We start from the raw sequence: 18,326 nt of genomic DNA on the forward strand, positions 1-18,326 counted from the left end.
GGGTCATGAAATACTACTTTTAAGTGAAAGTAAAAAGAAGAGTAGTATTATATACAGGTTAATACTGAAAACAAATGTATTTACAGATTTTATTGAATGTGAAATTCAATTTGACATGTGTTTATCACATAAAAGAGTAACATACAGACAGAGTGAAGGTATGTGAATGGTTATTGAGGAATGTAAGTCGAAACTGAAATGCATAGGATAATTAATATGTTTATATGATTTTGTGTAATAAAACAACCTCAGGAGAAGTAATCTGGAAGGAAACTGAACACAACGTGTCCTCATTACTTCTCACCTGCACCATACAGGTATCATCACTGTTACTGTGGTCCTCATCGGGGACCCGTAACAGTTCTTGTAAATAATAAAGTATCTTAAATTATGACTTTCTATCTCATAATTTCGACTTTTTTATCTCATAATTATGACTTTTCATGGGGATTTAAAAAATGTAAGTGGCGGAAATGAGCTTCCATAAGATGTGCCTTTACCTCACTGGTTGTAGAAAAAGCTTCTTATATTCGTTAGCATAGCTAGCTAACCAGATGCTAATAACAACAAAGTTATTGTCTGTATGATCAGTATGACAGATGAACAGATCGCCACTGGGCTTTCAACTAAAGACACAGCCACGCAAAAACTGCTGTATGTGTACGGCTCCTTATGGGTACTGACATTTTTTAAGTTCCGGTGCTCTCCGTCAGCACTACACCCCAAGCCCCCAGGAAGTGCGCCGGACTCAGATGAAAATATTCGTGCTGGCCAAACGGCGGTACTACACTTCCGTTTGGTTGCCAGGCCCGGAAACACTTTTTCCCATTGACTTACATGGGGAAAGAGTGGTCTGTAACTCGTTGGATAATTTTTTTTAAACTAAATAAACTACCCAGTATGAACACTTGTATAGCCCTTATTAAAAACATTCGTTCCTCAAGTTGTAAAAATGTGCTAATAACGTTATTCTGAGAGTTATTTCCCTCTGCATTATGAACGCGCATCTAGCCCACGGGTCCGCGCCGCCCGGCACGTTCATGTTACGTGTCCCGACCAATCAGAGCACACTGTGCTCCCAGGGAGGGTGGGGCTAGAGCTATTGGAGCTACAACGAGCCGTTAAAGGCAGAGAGTGAAATTCAGTGAATACACGTAGTTTACAGAGATGCTGTATGAGAAACCAATGTGAGTTGCGTTTATCTTTACCCATGGATGCACAATAAGAACGGATCCATATCGTCTTACTGCCATCCCACGGAGCTGTAATAATGGATATATTGCACATGTTTGCTGTAATTCATTATCATACTACATGGGCTGTATGATTAAATCTTGTACCGTAAATGTTGTATTAAATAAAGTTAATATTACCGACATTATTAACGTCCCTGTAGCTATCCAGTTCTTATTATACATCCATGCTACACCCATGGATGTATAATAAGAACTGGATACAGCGTGGGAGACGGGGCCTCATTCATTTCTATGAGAGTTGCTCATTAGCGCATGATGATAAAATGGCTCAACTTTTGAGAGAGTGAAACGTCCCAGATTACCCAGCATGCCTGAGAAGTACCCGTATGTGCACTCATAGAGCATGCGCAACTTTAACCAAAATGCTCGTTCACATCAAGCACGTCAATTTGCGTACAAGTAACAGCACCGCGCGTTCATGACAGCATGGTAATGGATTGTTGTTATCATGGATTTGATATTAACGAGGCGGCAGATATCAGCTAGCGGCTAGCTAGTAATGATGCTAATGTACACATCAATCGTTATGTACTTATATTACGCTGTAACAGGATCTAGTGATATCCAACAGAGCTTCATTTAGCATGAAATAATTATTGCACTGTAGCCTATATATATATATTTATATACAGTGCAATAAGCTTCTTAGTGCAATACGAAGCTACAGGGACGTTAATAATGTCGGTAATATTAACTTTATTTAATACAACATTTACGGTACAAGATTTAATCATACAGCCCATGTAGTATGATAATGAATTACAGCAAACATGTGCAATATATCCATTATTACAGCTCCGTGGGATGGCAGTAAGACGATATGGATCCGTTCTTATTGTGCATCCATGGGTAAAGATAAACGCAACTCACATTGGTTCCTCATACAGCATCTCTGTAAACTACGTGTATTCACTGAATTTCACTCTCTGCCTTTAACGGCTCGTTGTAGCTCCAATAGCTCCAGCCCCACCCTCCCTGTGAGCACAGTGTGCTCTGATTGGTCGGGACACGTAACATGAACGTGCCGGGCGGCGCGGTCCCGTGGGTTAGATGCGTGTTAGGGAAATAACTCTCAGAATAACGTTATTAGCAAATTTTTACAACTTGAGGAACGAATGTTTTTAATAAGGGCTATACAAACGTTCATACTGGGTAGTTTATTTAGTTTAAAAAAAATTATCCAACGAGTTACAGACCACTCTTTCCCAATGTAAGTCAATGGGAAAAAGTGTTTCCGGGCCTGGCAACCAAACGGAAGTGTAGTACCGCCGTTTGGCCAGCACGAATATTTTCATCTGAGTCCGGCGCACTTCCTGGGGGCTTGGCTACACCCCTGTCAGACGAGACATATACCACGTGATGACACGTTAGGCTGGTGTTGTGTTCAAGGACCCTGACCTTGGCCAGAAAAAACAAGCACTCACTTGTTTAATTTTTTTGCGGTCTAGATTTCTTTAAAATAAATAAATTGCGTGTTTATAAATTACCTCAAGGGCTGTATCAAATGGTCTCGCGGTCCGTATACAGGCCGGAGTTTCCCCACCCCTGCCTTAGACAATTAGGACTACTTTCCCAGTATTTTTCCTATTTAAGACATTGTTGCCACATGAAATCCATATTACAAAAGGGAAAAATGAAGTCGGGGCTTAATAAAATGTTATACATGTCTATCCTTATGAACACGTATATTTTTGATTTAGTATTTTTTTATTAAATGAGTGGCAAGTCATTCTGTCCTAGTCTTCCCAATTAGACACCAGAAGCACACGTTATATGTAAATGCAGTTTCTCCTGTTCCCGTGCTCACCTAATGAATCAGAGCGCCGCAGGGTTGGGACCGCTGCAGGCGAGTCAGTCCAGTCCACTTTGCCTCGAGCCACCAGGTACTGCTGGGCTTTCCTCAGCATCGCAGGGAAGTCCTCATGAGAGGCTGCAAACGCCTCGATACGGTTCTTCACAGAACCGAGAACCTGAGGTGAGTTAGAGGAGGAGAAACAAGTTTGACATGATCTTCAAAAGGCAGCTGACTTGTGTTTGCTGATTACTTGGTCCGGAAATGTTACTTCCGACTTTTGACTGAAGCCAAACTGAAATGCTCTTTCTTACAGCATTAGTCATCCATTTACAGAATCATGTATTATGGACGGAAATGGATTATGCAAAATAAACTCTATGCTAATGCTTGTGGGCCCGAAGCTTTTGGAAAACGAGCGAGCACAGAAGTGAGGTGGCCTGGAAGACAACAATGCTTCCAACAAAAGACCAACAACTGTAATTTCTTCCAAGACATACAAGAGGTTTCTCAATACTCAAATTTCCCCTCCTCGACTCCTCGGTCCTCCGGCATTTTGAAGGACATCTCATTTCTCTAAATGCACTTCGAGGCTGCTTCTCAGGTCGACTATTTTCATTTCCTCGCTCCTCGGTCCTCGGTCTCACCGGAAGTTGATTTGCCTGCGCCATCTTGAGTACCGTCCCATGGCTCTTATTTCTGCCGGAGGACCGAGGATCGAGGATCGAGGAGCGATCATGGAGGAGCGATAACCGAGGAACCACCAGACCATCCTCCGATGAAATCCTCAGATACTCACCCCGCCCCCTTACTGTGTATCGCTCACTGATTGGACGAGGCAGTGCATGCACTGATCTGATGCTTCTTGACATGAGAGCAATACCCCAGCGGAGTGAAGAAAATACATGAACCTCACGGGACTCACTCCTCAGTTTATACCGTGTTTTGTTTCAATTCATGTATCATTTAGTTACAAATATGAGATATATCTGAACAACAAAGTGGTCAAAAATCATTTTATTCATTTATTGGAAACATTTTCATGATCGCTTTTTTCGTTTTACATTTTCATTTATTGTCATTTCCATTCAGTCATTCATTAAGTACTATTTAAAATATTAATTTGCTACATATCCACACAAACAAACAAAGTGTGCAGTCCAATGAATGTTAATCTAACTGGATTTTGATAGATAACATATCTGTTTTTGTTCTCTGAATAATTGTATTCCTATTGTGCACTCAATCAATATTAATCAAACTATTGTTCGTTTAAATACATTTTAAGAATGGCGTTTATCTTTTTTGAGAATGACTTCTTATTTTATTTCATGTATTTGGATCTACAACAGATGATACTAATGTTTATGTCAGTAAATGTGTACTAACAGAGGCGGGGGTGTGTGTGGAAATAACGGGGACAGAGCTGGCTGCTGTCAGACGAACAGCTGTGCAGCGTCATCACAAACGGACGTCACTTCACGTGACGCTCCGGAGGAAAGGACGTCCCATTGCTCTTAAAACTCATTCCCCTGCTTCTCGTGGTTTCCTTGCGTCTCTCCATGCTTCCCTGGTGGGAGGGACTAAACACAGGGAAACGACGCAAGTGAGGGAAGCAAGGATTTCATTTAATCGACCTGAGAAGCAGCCGAGGCTCTCTGGAGGAGCTCTAACCGAGGAGACACTAGGGTTGCGTTTCGATAATCCAAAAATCAGCTCCTAAATTCTAACCCTATCTCCTATTCCTTGACCTCTGAGTGAAATGTCACGGGGTTAAGGGATAGTGGATAGGAGAATTCAAAAGGACTTAGGAGAAGAGACTGCGGTACTTTAGAGAATCCGAATGCACTTTCACTATCCGACGTGTTTATGATGCGCCAGCGGACGTCATGAATGTGCGTCTGCTGCTGTGGGGAAACTATGGAAACTACAGTTTTCTATACAGCGGACTACAACATGGATGTTTAATAAGAACGAGGGACTACTGTAAACTCATCTAGAGACTCTGCACCGTGCTCTGATGCTGTTGCTTTATGCTTTGTGAACGTGGACAACAGAGAAACATATTCTTCATGACCAAAGTTGGAATTGAAATAAAAAAGGAAAGTGAAACTTATGCTCGTCACCCTCTCCCTCCGGTCCACATTAATACAAATGATCCCAATACGTATGATTGTATGAACTATTAAAAGATCTTAAAATCAATACAGATGTATTTATTATAAACGTTAGTCCTTAACATCTATCAGTGTGTATATCACCATTCAAACATATTTTAAAAGTTGAACAAACCCCACACAGCTCAGTAAAGACTGTGAGATGTTGACTTTATTTGATAATTTCAGTAAAAAAACTAACGTTCATATTTCTCTTTTTGATTATAATACTGATGAACGTTCAGAAAAAAGCACTTTGACAACTTACCACATACGTTTTAAAATGCTTAATAAGCACCGTAACTTTCATGATATCATTTCTCGGTCATAATCGGTTGTTTCCGTGAACAGCCGACTGTTGTGATGGCAAATGCTGCGGCTGCAATGCATTGTGGGGCAGCATTTTCTCCTGTCCTTTCGGTTAGGGAGGTCCAGTGGTTCCTAAGCTAAAGGAGGTTATAAAGGAAGTTTGAAACCTCCTTTCCTTTCATTTGGAGAATTGGAACGGCACTTATCATGGCTGCCAGGGACGTACTTCCGGGTCATTTCACTCCGTTAGGAAGGTTCCTAAGCTAAATGGACTATTGGAATGCAACCTAGGCTTGTTTGAGACGTTGCATGATGGTTAGTCATTTTGTCCGACTTGCTCTGGAGGCTCGCCTACATGAGACGTAGAAATCTCGCGGGACAAAGACGCCCGCAGCCTTGAGAGCGAGGCGCGGCGAGGCGGCGCAGTTGCTCTCCACGGGCTGTGGAAGCGAAATGCTTGATGGGAAACGACTCGCTGGTATCTCGAGCTGAGCGCTCATTGGTGGTTTTTACCACGTGCTGGTGATGAAACTCTCCAATTGGCTCGGCAAAAGTTTGTTGTTGTTTTGTGTCAGTTTTACGTCGTCACATCCATTCCCATTTTTCATCATTGTTCCACAATGTTTATCATCATGAAATTAATATCCATATATTTTATACTATACTTGCACTGCTTACCGTTTCATACTTTATATATCTTAGCATATTCATACACACTGTTCATACTGCTCACAGGCTGCTGTGTATATCTAGTGTATTCATACCCCTCACTGTTTATTCATCATTCAATTCATTCTATATTTTATTCTGTAGATTGTGTACATTACTTTTCACTTCACTGCTTGTTGCACCTGGTTAGAAGCTAAACTGCATTTCGTTGTCTCAGTACCTGTAATATGTGCAATAACAATAAAGTTGAATCTGATCTTGAGCAGGAACAAATGTAGGCTATTTACTTAGTACATATCTGACATTAACGATTAAACACATGTGTGCATTCTTTATAAATGCAAACCGAGTCAAGCCGACTCCGGAGGTGGCGGTATGCACCTTAAAGTTGTTTGCAATCCGCCAAAAAACAGAGAGAAGAAGAAGAAGAAGAAGGCGAAGAAGAAGAAGAAGAAGCCGACTCCGAGCTGTCTGACTTCAGGCGAGCTTTTTGAGACCTCCCCTGGCTGCGATCGGCTATTCTCGTCTACTTTCGAGGCGATCCGCAACGCGTCTCAAACAAGCCTACTGATGGGTCCTCCACGGATGAATTTCCGGGAACGGTGGAGGCGTTACGCACGGCCGCAATTATCTCAGCCAATGACAGCTCTGCATGCATCCCCTGGATATTATTTTAGAAACTGCTTTCATCGTGACGCAATGTTTACAGTGAGAACAGCTGTGAGGTCTGTGCAGAAAGCAGAGCAGTGTGTAAAATATATATCACTCAGTATAACAGGCCTACATTACTCTCTGTATTTGTGTGCTGTAGTTTAGTAGATATCTACAAACAAAGAGTCGATATTTTTCTAAGACCATTTAGTGCTTCACATAATAAAATACACAACGGCTGTAGCCTGATTATGCTTTAGGAGCTAGGTGTGTGTGTTGTACAGTGTGTAGATGTGGCGGACAGACGGGTCTCAGTTGGTTTGGTGTCCTATGCTTACTTTTAATAGGCTACTTGTAAATACAACTTTTGGCCCGTCATTTCAATTCCCCATTTCAGCGACCAGAGAGAGGGGAGGATATATCCAGTAGTGCTGACTTCAAAATATCGTCGACGACATATTTCCGCGTCGACGCGTCGCCACCATAGCCTGTATGACGCCACACACACTATGACGCCACACACACGTGGGTCACCCAAAGCAACAAGCAGTTCGCAATCGCACTTCTAACACAATGGAGACTGAAACGGCTACCACCTCCTCCTCACAGGATTGCGCACGAAGCCCTCAAACGAAAACATCTCGCCCCAGGTCTTCAAAAGCATGGGAATATTTTAAAGTTAGTCCAAAACGCAAAGATATTTATATATTTATATCTCACTGAGACTGCTGCTTGACCGGAAGCAGCAGCTAGCATTTGCTCTCCGATTTAAAATGGAATTATGGATTATAAATTTAATCATTTTTTTATACATAGACGTTAAAAACCTATGGATTAACCGATTCAGCCGCGTTTTTTCTCATTTGAATGCCATTGAACACGTATTTTGATCAGATTGACAGCTACGGCGGTGAGACGATCTCCCTAGAAGCTCTGTGAAGGTACGTGTTGTGATGACTGTATTTGCTTCCCCTGTCGCGAGTCCGGATCACTCAGTGATGATACTATATACCTACATAATCTGTGGAGTCTCAGCTTTAATCGGATATCTTGTATGTGCAGCTACGATAAGTAATAAGGGTACTTTTATCTTGAGATCTGTGCCAATGTCCGTTAGCATTTTTCGCTCAGGGGTCATTTAGATGCTTCTTATGAGACTTGTGTTTTGTTTTGGTAAACATGGTTTGTATCGTCAGTTAGCTGAGATTATTTCCGTTAATCTGGTATAACACATTAATATGTTCTTAAATATTAAGATCCCCTGAGACACAGTATCGTGAAAAAAAAAATTTTTACATTACGTTTTTTTTACATTACGTTTTTTATGAATTGAACAACAGAAAAATAATCGTTCGATTAGTCGACTAATCGATCAAATAATCGCCCGATTAATCGTTTTCAAAATAATCGTTTCCCCCCAGCACTAATATCCAGTCTCTGATTGTGTTACGTTATTATGAGAGTGCTCTCATACTTGTTTGAGTCTGAAATTGTATATATTTATATAAATATATGGGTGTGTGTGTGTGTCCGCATCTGTAGCCTGTTATTGTCTCATTATACCGCACTCTCAATGAATTCAAAGTAAATATATAAGTGGTCATGAACACATCAGACAGAGGGCTGCTGTGCCTCCTGTCATCATTAATGGACGTCTCTTTAAAATGACCGCTCAGAGGAGAGGAGTTCTCATTTCTCTAACCGCCTGCTGCTTCCCCTCCTCGGTTCCCCTCCTCGGCTCCTCCGCTCGCATCTCCTGTGGGCGGGACCAAGTCTCGAGGATAGGAGTCGAGGAGGGGAAATTTGAGTATTGAGAAACCTCTACAGAACTTCCTCCAGTTTGTGTACCTGGATCAGTGACTTGACGCTGGGCTGGAAGACCATGTTGGTGTTGAGCAGGAAGGAGCGTAGGAGCGGCTGAGGATAGCAGGCCAGCTGGGCCACGATGCCAGTCAGCAGGATGTTGACGTACAGCGAGTTTTGGAGCATGTTCTCCAGCTTGGCAAACAGAACCACCATGAACGGACCTGGACAGAGAAACAATGACAACAATTAATTTAAGCCCAGCTGCATGTGGATAAAACAGGGACACACAACAATAAATAAATAAATGCTCAAGAATGTGAGTCTGACCCGTGTATGGCTGAGAGGCGGGTTGATGTAGGGGTCTAGCAGGGCTGCACAGGCCCACCACAGGCCCCTCTACTTTTGGATCAACCTTCAGCTTCACCTCCAGGCCTGAGGACGGTTCCTCCTCCGGCCGCTCAGAAGACACAGAGTCTCCGGGAGTGTCCTCCTGCAGGACGGCTGCTCTGCTGCGCTCCTTCACCCTGTCCTCCAGCTCCCTCAGCTCCTGTGTGAACGCCTCGATGCTGATGCCCTGCCCGTTGGAGTCTCCCGGGAGCTGCGGTTCCCCCGGTGCCTGCTCCAGCAGCTCCTTGATGAGACTTTCTACAGACTGTTGAGTCTGGTTGCTTTCTACAAGATCTGAGGATGCATTGTGTGGGTTTGAGGTGTCGCCCGTCAGCAGTTTGGTGTCAGACGTTTGCTGGGTGACGGGGCTTGGAGAGGAAATCTGGTTAGGACAAAGCGATTTTGCATCACTCATTTCACTGTTACTAAAAGTAGTCTGTGGCAGAGCAGTGCAGATTTGGGGGGAGCAGGAGACAAGGGATCCATTTTGATTTGCGTTTTCATCCAAATACTGCGGCTCCCCTAAGTCCCTCTTCACTTTCTTTACCTCCAGTCCTCTGTCTCGATTGTCTGAGCACCCGTCACCCTGGCCAGATGTTCCATTATACATGGCCTGGTAGCTAACAGTGACGGTGGAGGTGGGATTGTGAGGCGCTGGGGACGAGGCGGGGTGGGAAGTCAATAAAGGGGGGGCTGAAGACGAGGAGGAGGGGACGAGTTGAGGTATAGGCTTGGGCAGGAGCTCCTCTCTCTGCAGGCTGCGTTTCTTGGAGCGTGGAGTGAGGCTGATGCAGTTGTTTTTGCCGATGGTAACGTCCCACTCGCCGCTGTCCCGCTCTGAGCTGCTCCACTCGGATCGAGCTGCTGCCACAATGGCCGCCCTCTGCTGGCCTGGAGGGGTGTTACTGCTCCCTCCCTGCTGGAGAGAGAAGTGCTCCGGGTACATAGCCATGGAAGGGTTGGCGGTAGGGGGAGGTGGGGGTGGGGGTGGAGGGGCTGTGTTTGGGGAGGGGTTTTCTCCATCATAAGGCGCCGACCAGTCACGGCAGGCCCAGGAGCAAAACTCGATGCCTCGCCGCGAGTCTTTGAGGTAATCCAGGTAACCCGAATCCCAGTCCAGGCATTCTGTGTTAGTCTGCTGCTGGTGCATCGGGCTTTCAGGGGACAGGGGGCGTGAGCTGGAAGGACCCGACTGAGGAGGCTCCATGCTGGTGGGGGTAGAGGAACCCCCTCCTCCTGATCCACCTCCGCTGCTCTGTTGGCGGATGAAGAAGGCTAAGCGGGACGGGGTGCTGGGTCTGGGTGGGACTGGAGACTCTGAGCTGGGACTGCTTACTGCTGTCGGATTAAAGTACAGAGAAAAAGTGATCACATAAGGGATACAAAAAACACATCACACTAAGTTTGTCTTGACTTCATATTACATTAATGTGTAGACATTTGCCAGCAGGTGAGCACTTAATTGATATTTTGTGCTCTTGAGTTACTTAATTGAATCTGTTGTTTCCACACAGGTGTTTGTTGCTCACCTTTTGCCCATAATGCATTGTCCTCGTCCCGCTCAGCAGAGGTCGCTGGGTTCAGCCGGCAGCACTCTGGGATCAGCGACAGGAACTTGTCTGCTGACTTTCCGTACAGGTCAGTCTCCCTGATAGCACGACGCTGACTCAACATTACATGGGTACAGGGCAGTAGATACCTGGGAGCAAACCAGACAAATATTTATAAAAATTATAATAAATTCAGTCATTAGCAATGTTGGCTATTCTATCTTATGTCAATTTAATGTGGGCAATACATTCCCTATTTGAACATGTTTAGGGACAGAGGAACACAAAATATTTAACATATTTGCAAAGTGATCACGTTGACTCAGACATACCTGAGAATGAGCTGCAGCATGACGTCCTCACAGTTCAGAGACAGAAGAGTCCTGAAGAGGCTCAGCGATACCATACAGAGCTGCAGATACAGGAAGCAGTTAGACAAAATGTTATTATCTTGAGAAATCATAAATAGCAATTAACATGATATGGTCAAAACAGATTGGTAATTATAAAAACAAATCATAATCGTAACGAAAGTTTTTTCAACAGTTTTTCAGGATATGTGGGAATCCTGTGTTCAGTGGCACCATTATACTGGCCAATACTACAAAGGTTAACAAAGCCAATGATTTCCTTTTTAACTGAAATCTTTGTTTTTTTATTTTCTACAACAAAAGTGGTTATTCAAGAGTGTTTGAAACTGATTATGAACTCACATTTCACTGTGGGTTGTTTCACCAACTAAAAACTATTTACACTACACTAGGCAGTAGATGCAGAAGACTTTAACTCTTCATCTTTTTTTCTGAGAAACCAGATACTTCTGTATTCTGCGGGAGACACTTTCAATCAATTCTTATTCTCAGCCCACGCTTCACCCACACAACGAGTTCATATAAGGGCCTTGAGGCTCCATCACAGAAAACACACATATACTGTATATCTATTTTATACCCTTGAGTTGCTGCTGATGCGTGTGAGCAGTGTGTCCAGGATGGTGTCGTTGTCGTGGCAATGCAGCAGGATGAAGCGCAGGAAGGTTTTGAGGAGGGACGTCTCGGACACGCTGCGCAGGAAAAGGTCCAGGTAGGCGGTGCTGGCGATCATCTCGTCCACCGACGACTACAAACACACACAATAAAGTACATTTGTTTAAAAACTGCAAAAGACGGCAGTGCAAAAACTTTCATATGAATGGGAGGGCTACGATTAGAAACAAGCAATGAGGCAATTTCTCAAATTATTTTTATAAATGTTTTGCTTTGACTCACACTCTGACTCATCCCTTTGAAAAAAATTCCAGAAAAACTATTCATACACAATAAATAATGTCTTAAAGTCACTCCAGCAGCCAAAAACAAGTTGTCAATTTCCATTTGTGAGGTCCACCATATCCTGTTTACTTTAAGGGTCGGTTTATAAATATCTCTAAAAACGTTATTTTACAAATAGTTGCGTTGGATTCACAGAGTCACAATTATGAACAGTACTTAAAGATATTTGTGATCCAGAGTAACTTTTTTCTTCCATCTATCCACTTCCTACCTTATGCAGCGCGGGGCCCATGACGGGCACGAGGAAGCCGTTGTGGAGGTAGTCCAGCAGCTGGGAGCGGACCAGGGGGTGAGCCACCTGCACCACGGCGTTACAGAACTCCAGCGAGTTCATGAACAGCACGATAGACGAGACGCCCATCCAGTCCTCCCGCCGCAGGGCGTGCCAGTCGTCTCCTCGAACCTCAATCTTCCTGGGCAGAGAGGAGTAGAGAGCGCTGAGGCCTGTCGCCAACACCTGGGGAGGGGAGGAGAAGATTCAGATGAGACAGCTGTGGGTCAGCAGGTGCAGCCCTCGTGTACAAATATAGGTTTATCCTTAAAACAAAATGGGTTTTCCACTCTCCAGATTTAAAAAATGTAAAAGTAAAAAAACTAAAATAAACCTTATTCAACACAACCCGAGACAATAAATCGTTGAATCGATTGTCATTTTGTCAATCACACTTTTTAGGGTTTTGTAGGAGCGTAATTTAATTAGTCACGAGGGCCTTTGTGATGGGTAATAATTAACAATGATCAGACTTTTCATAGACGAAATTATTAATTTATTATCAAATGAACAATCAGCAGATCAAAGTCAGTTGCAACCCTATTAGATCCCTAGATAAGTCCTGTTTATCCCTTGATAGATCCCCATTAGACATCAGAAATGTCACGTTTATATCATGTGAAACACATTTTGTTTTCACAACAACTACCAACCGCAGGATATGTAATAGCTCACTTGAGCAAAACAACCTGCCAGTATCCAATAGACTTCACCCAGACCTTTCAAGTATTACTAGTCATCAACAATTCAAAACTAAAGTAAAAACAATTATATTTGCAGATTACTCCAGCTAACAAGTATTGGATATTCCCAGTATTACTTATATATGCATTTACTTTTTTCTTGCCCTAACTTTTATTTTTTTCCAGTTTTCATTAGTTTTCTTTATACTCCTTAATTTCTATACATTTTTGACGAAATAAATGCCATTATTATATTGATGCTAATGATGATGCACGGGAGGGCTACTCCCCCCCCATAAGCTATGCTTCAGCCCTCCCGCTTCTACTAATTTTGTTCATTTGTGTGTATGAATTATACGTTTTTGTTTTTGTATGATTTTAGTAGAATAAATACATTTGAGTATGTATAGATAGAAATGTTGGTACCACTTTACAATAAGACTACCCTTATAAAAGGGTTTACGAATAGTTTGTAATTCATTTATTAATTAGGTTGTGAACACTTTACAAGTCATTAATAAGCTTTTATAAGACATGAGATAAACAGGATAACTGTGACCGGTTGCTTGCCAAATAGTGAGCCCACATTTATCTGTACTGCTAAGCCTTATATTGGCTACCTAGCTTACTTCATCTTCTTCATCAGCCAGCATCCTTGGTATCTGTTGTTCACTGAGTTGATTCTAGCTAAGTAGCCAATATAAGGCTTAGTCATCTTGCCAAATAGTGAGCTTGTGTTGATGTATATAACTGGTTTATAAATGGTTCTTAATGATTAATAAAGTGTTTACAGCCTAATTCATAACCTAATTATAAACCCTTTATAAATCCTTTATAAGGGTAGTCTTATTGTAAAGTGGTACCGAAATGTCGAGGTTAAGCCTTCATGTAAACAGCTGATGACCTTTATCAATCTGTATTAATGCTTGCTGGACTTGTGAAAATATATAATATGGAAATATACACATGCCCAAAATCTATTTAAAAGAAAGCCATGTATCTAGATTGCAGGACAGAGAAAATGTTGATGAGCACAGCTTACAGTAACAAACAGTAAGAGGGTTGTTACAGTTATAAAAAGTGTATTGCTACATCTGAAATGTCAAACAAAGCTGGAACGTGTGAGCATGCAGACAGAAAAAAAGAGCATGTGGCCCTTGATGCCCTACACCAGTGGTTCTCAAATGGGGGTACGTTGGAGTACTGCAGGGGGTACGTGAGATTTATTTTATGCTAATGAGAAGGAAAAAAACACAAGTAAAGCATTTAAAACAAACTATTAATAGTAGATTAACTACTTTATTCAAAAGTTTACAGTAATTCTGGATAATAAAATGGGAAAAATAAACGGGGTGCTCTCTTTTCCAGTCAGTCTCATGCAGCTCGCTGAACCTGTAATAAGTGACCCGACAGTAAAGAATACATATATTTATAACTAGTATAGCTAGTCCCAGAGTAGATAAACTAGCTAAGTGTGTTACAGTAGGTCTAACTCTTAGTGTATTTTCCTCCGCTCAACGGTCCGTCACAGCGGCGGAGCTGTGATCCGGAAGACCTGCGTGTTCTCTGTTATGATCTGATCTCTCTCTCGCGTCCGGTTATACTTCACTCGCGTTTGTCCAAATCTATCAGATCTAGCTAGTTCAAGTTAATTATATGACTGCCTGCTTATCAAAGGACCTCAACAATAAGCGTTGCTTACAGCGTGTGGCCGCAAAGTATAGCACATGCATTTATATGAGTGGTCAAAATCCCATGCTCATAAAATGCTCATATTTTTTTCTCTTCATTCCCCACACCCCTAAATAAATAAATATACCAATTTTAGGAAAAGTAACAAAGTTTGAGCAGTGTGGATTTTATATTATGAACAGAGTTATACATATTTCAAAACGCGAAGTGTAATAACTGCAGTTTGCCTCCCTGTCAGAATGACAAAGCTCCTCAGTGAAGCACAAGCCCATGTTTCTCACTACATTGTAAGTACAACTTATTAAAAAGATAAGTTCAATGCAGCTAATGTCGTCTTTGTGTTATTGCATGATTTTGAAATTGGTTTTCCATGAATTTAGTGATGGATTGTTGTAAACGCGGATACAAGCGGCCGAGATGGGTTTTCTCCGCAGGGTGGCTGGTGTCTCCCTTAGGGATAAGGTGAGAAGTTCGGTCATCCGGGAGGGACTCGGAGTTGAGCCGCTCCTCCTTCGCGTCAAAAGGAGCCAGTTGAGGTGGTTCGGGCACCTAGTTAGGATGCCACCTGGGCGCCTCCCTAGGGAGGCGTTCCAGGCACGTCCAGCTGGGAAGAGACCAAGGGGTAGACCTAGGACCAGGTGGAGGGATTATATCTCTTCGCTGGCCTGGGAGCGCCTTGGGATCCCCCAGTCAGAGCTGGTTGATGTCGCCAGGGAAAAGAAAGTTTGGGGCTCTCTGCTGGAACTGCTACCCCCGCGACCCGACCACGGATAAGCGGGAGAAGATGGATGGATTGTTGTAAACATTTTAAATGTAGCATTTAAGTGTTTCTCAGTTACAAGGTTGTTGTTTTAATAAATCAGACACTGATGGTGAAGCACTGTACTGTACCTCTTTATATAGGCATTTCTACCCTAACAAATTGTTTTTGCGCCGATCAGGGGGTACTTGGCTGAATTTCTTTTTCAAAGGGGGTACAAAAGTTTGAGAACCACTGCTACACTGTTCCTTCTAGCCTGTAAATAGGTCAGACTGGATCGTCTGAAGGAGGGCACTCAGAAAATAGCTGAGCAAGCTCTTTGACAAAAGAGTGAACAGGCAGAGGGAAAGACAACAGTACTGAGCACAGCATTTCAATAACGCTGTTCACTCTCCCTAAACAGTTTGGAAGCTGAAGCGCTGCTCAGTTGCTGTAGTGTGTCACCAGATTGTAACTGTTGAGACTGGACGACAAACCTTTGTAGCGCACTGAAGCACTTTAACATTTAAATCCAGCAAGTTACTTAAGTTTTAAAATGCAATTGGCAAAATATGGCTCTTTAATCACACCTAGTGGCAGCTGGAAGAAAGTACAACAACAGACCAGGCTCCAAACGTCTGAATAGTTTGGAGACAAAATTAAAATGTTTCAAAACTGACGCTGATTGTTTAACTGTATTTTATCTAGAAGTGACATGTATTGTTGTAGTTTAGACATTGTTCCTATGTGCAGCAGCAGCAGTATGCAGAAGTCTGTATGTTCTGTTTATCTTAACCATCATAATCTCATGGGTTTTGAGTTTAGTTGTTCTTTTTTAAGATGCGTACAGGAAGTCAAGGCAGATCTGATAGGAAGTAGATAAGGATGAACAGGCCTGTCAGAGTGCAAAGTCACATCCTCCCCCTCCCATTATCGCACACCATCACTGATGCATCAGAATCACCCACACCCACATTATAAGCTGTCTGTAACCATCACATCATAACAGAGTAGGTCCTATCCATGTGTAAATAAAACAGATGGCCCTTTCCCGTAAAAGCCAAAATTGACTAGGCTATAAATAATTGAGCGAAGTTTGATAATGTATGCATAGTAATATGAATTAATGGTAAGTCAGCCGAGGTAAGGGGAGAATAAAAAATGAACATAATGAAAGAAAAGAGAAAGACAGGCAGTACATTTTCAAACCTTTCCCTTTCAAAGGAGCCCTTGTGATTGGAAACTGAAATCTTGAAAGGATATTGAGGACCAGACCCGGCGGCAGACATACGTCTCTGGGCGGGCATTTGATTTACCAGGGCGGGCCCACCCCGAAACGTACGTTTCCCGGGAAATCTCGAGATTTGTCAAGGGGGGGGGGTGGTTTAGGTTGCCAAGGCTGTTGACAGTCTTATTATAGGCTACATCCATTGGTTGTTTTTGTGGCACATTTGTAACGCTGTGCCAACTTGGGCAAGCACACAGGGTGGAGAGGTGGAGTAAGGTTGAGCGATGGAGAGAAAGGGAGAGAGAGAGATATTAAGCGAGGCAGAAAGCGTGTGCAGCGGTCTGCTTGCGCACAGAGCAGGAGTTTGTGAGAGAGCCGGCTTGAGAGTCAATTTCTCTTCAAAATATAATTGATTGCCAGCCTCCCTTGTCCCTGGCTGGCTTGCTAACTCGTTGGTAACGTAGCTGATGTCTTCTAATGTGCCTGCATCTGGCGCTGAGTTGCCATATTCCTTTCATGAACCACTTTCTGATATCCATTGTTGCAGATACATATAAATGATAATAGCCAAACTAACCTAGCAAGAGTGAAGTGACAGGCTGCTGTGCCGCATCTCACTCAAAAACCCACACGACTCAACCCAGCGAAAAACCAGTCGCGCGCGCAGCCTTTCATTCAGAATATCATAGCAAAATAAAAAAAATGATATTAAACTAATCTTTCAACATAGTTTAAAACAAAAATAAATATTAGGACAAAGCCCTACAAATATAACAACAATAAAAATAATCAGTGGCGGCTCCAGAGTGTTTTTGTTGGGTAATCTATGGTAGGGCTAACCCATACAGTGGTGGGGCTCAAGTCAGTATTTGCAATGTAATTACATACACGCTCCCCTTGACAGTGAAACGCCACGCGTGAGGTTTAGATTATTTCCCTGTCTCAATCCAAATTGAACTGTATGAAATAAAAAGGCACATTTGTCTTGTAGTAAATAAAAAGGGCGACCTGGAGCCAATCCTGCAACTTCCCCACAGGTGAAAGAGTTGACATGCTGAAAACCCAACCTCTGTAGGGGGGTCTGGGGGGATTCTCCCCCAGGAGATTTTTTGAAATACTAACATAAAATACACATTCTGGTACTCTCTTGAGAATAAAAATAAATAAATCTATTACTACGCGACATATTTAAAAAAAATGAATGCCATTTTAGTTTTGTGTTACTTTGTTCTGAAAGCTGAACCTGCTGCTCCTCACAGAGAGAAGAGGGAAGAGGCTGTGAATTACTTTACATTGTGGATAAGGGTGGATAGCCCCCAGTGTTCTGTGTGTCAAAATGAAAGACAGCCCACACACCTATCAATCATCAAACCGTGGAGTCTCATTTCATTATGTGTTGATTTCTATCAACACGTAATGTTGTATCGATGTATATAGAGATGTACTACAGCAAAAGTATTCTCCGTCGGGACTTCCTGCAACAACACAACGTCGTTATGGTGATTCTGATTGGCCAGAAGACATTATCAAAGATGTTCTATTGAGAAGATGATCACTACGTGACAAAACATTTCAAACCGTTTATAGTCTTCGGTATTTACTGCTGTCTGTGCAATTTACTCCGCGCGAGTTGGCGGACTTTATTTAGCTTACTTTAAAATCATTTTTCATGGTGGGGCTAAGCCATTTCTTGGTATGGCTGTAGCGCCGCCACTGAACATAATAATGAAACAGTTCAAATGTTGTATTCAGCCCTGATTAAAACAGCGAGCCCAAATCCTGAATGGGCGGGCCCAAATCCTGGAT

General features: G+C 42.7%; 1 protein-coding gene and 1 long non-coding RNA gene across 3 annotated transcripts in view; one reads left to right on the forward strand and one right to left on the reverse strand.

The window, feature by feature from the left end:
• Window positions 1–18,326, reverse strand: part of fam160a2 (family with sequence similarity 160 member A2) — a 37,594-nt gene that overhangs the window by 6,341 nt on the left and 12,927 nt on the right. Inside the window, exons 5-11 of one of the 2 annotated variants that reach the window (XM_034213333.1) lie at window positions 12,119–12,364; window positions 11,528–11,695; window positions 10,909–10,988; window positions 10,556–10,725; window positions 8,967–10,361; window positions 8,682–8,860; window positions 3,064–3,226 (exon numbers count right to left, since the gene is read on the reverse strand). In XM_034213333.1, coding sequence (XP_034069224.1) covers window positions 3,064–3,226; window positions 8,682–8,860; window positions 8,967–10,361; window positions 10,556–10,725; window positions 10,909–10,988; window positions 11,528–11,695; window positions 12,119–12,364 — 2,401 coding nt within the window. Of the gene's footprint in view, window positions 1–3,063; window positions 3,227–8,681; window positions 8,861–8,966; window positions 10,365–10,555; window positions 10,726–10,908; window positions 10,989–11,527; window positions 11,696–12,118; window positions 12,365–18,326 lie in introns of both variants that reach the window. The other variant, XM_034213332.1, reaches the window with a different exon arrangement.
• LOC117544365 lies at window positions 10,045–13,394 on the forward strand. Its single transcript, XR_004568686.1, has 3 exons — window positions 10,045–10,664; window positions 11,558–11,659; window positions 12,128–13,394. It is a non-coding gene; the product is annotated as an uncharacterized LOC117544365 (long non-coding RNA).

Source organism: Gymnodraco acuticeps, unplaced genomic scaffold (assembly GCF_902827175.1).
Source record: "Gymnodraco acuticeps unplaced genomic scaffold, fGymAcu1.1, whole genome shotgun sequence".
NCBI lineage: Eukaryota > Metazoa > Chordata > Actinopteri > Perciformes > Bathydraconidae > Gymnodraco > Gymnodraco acuticeps.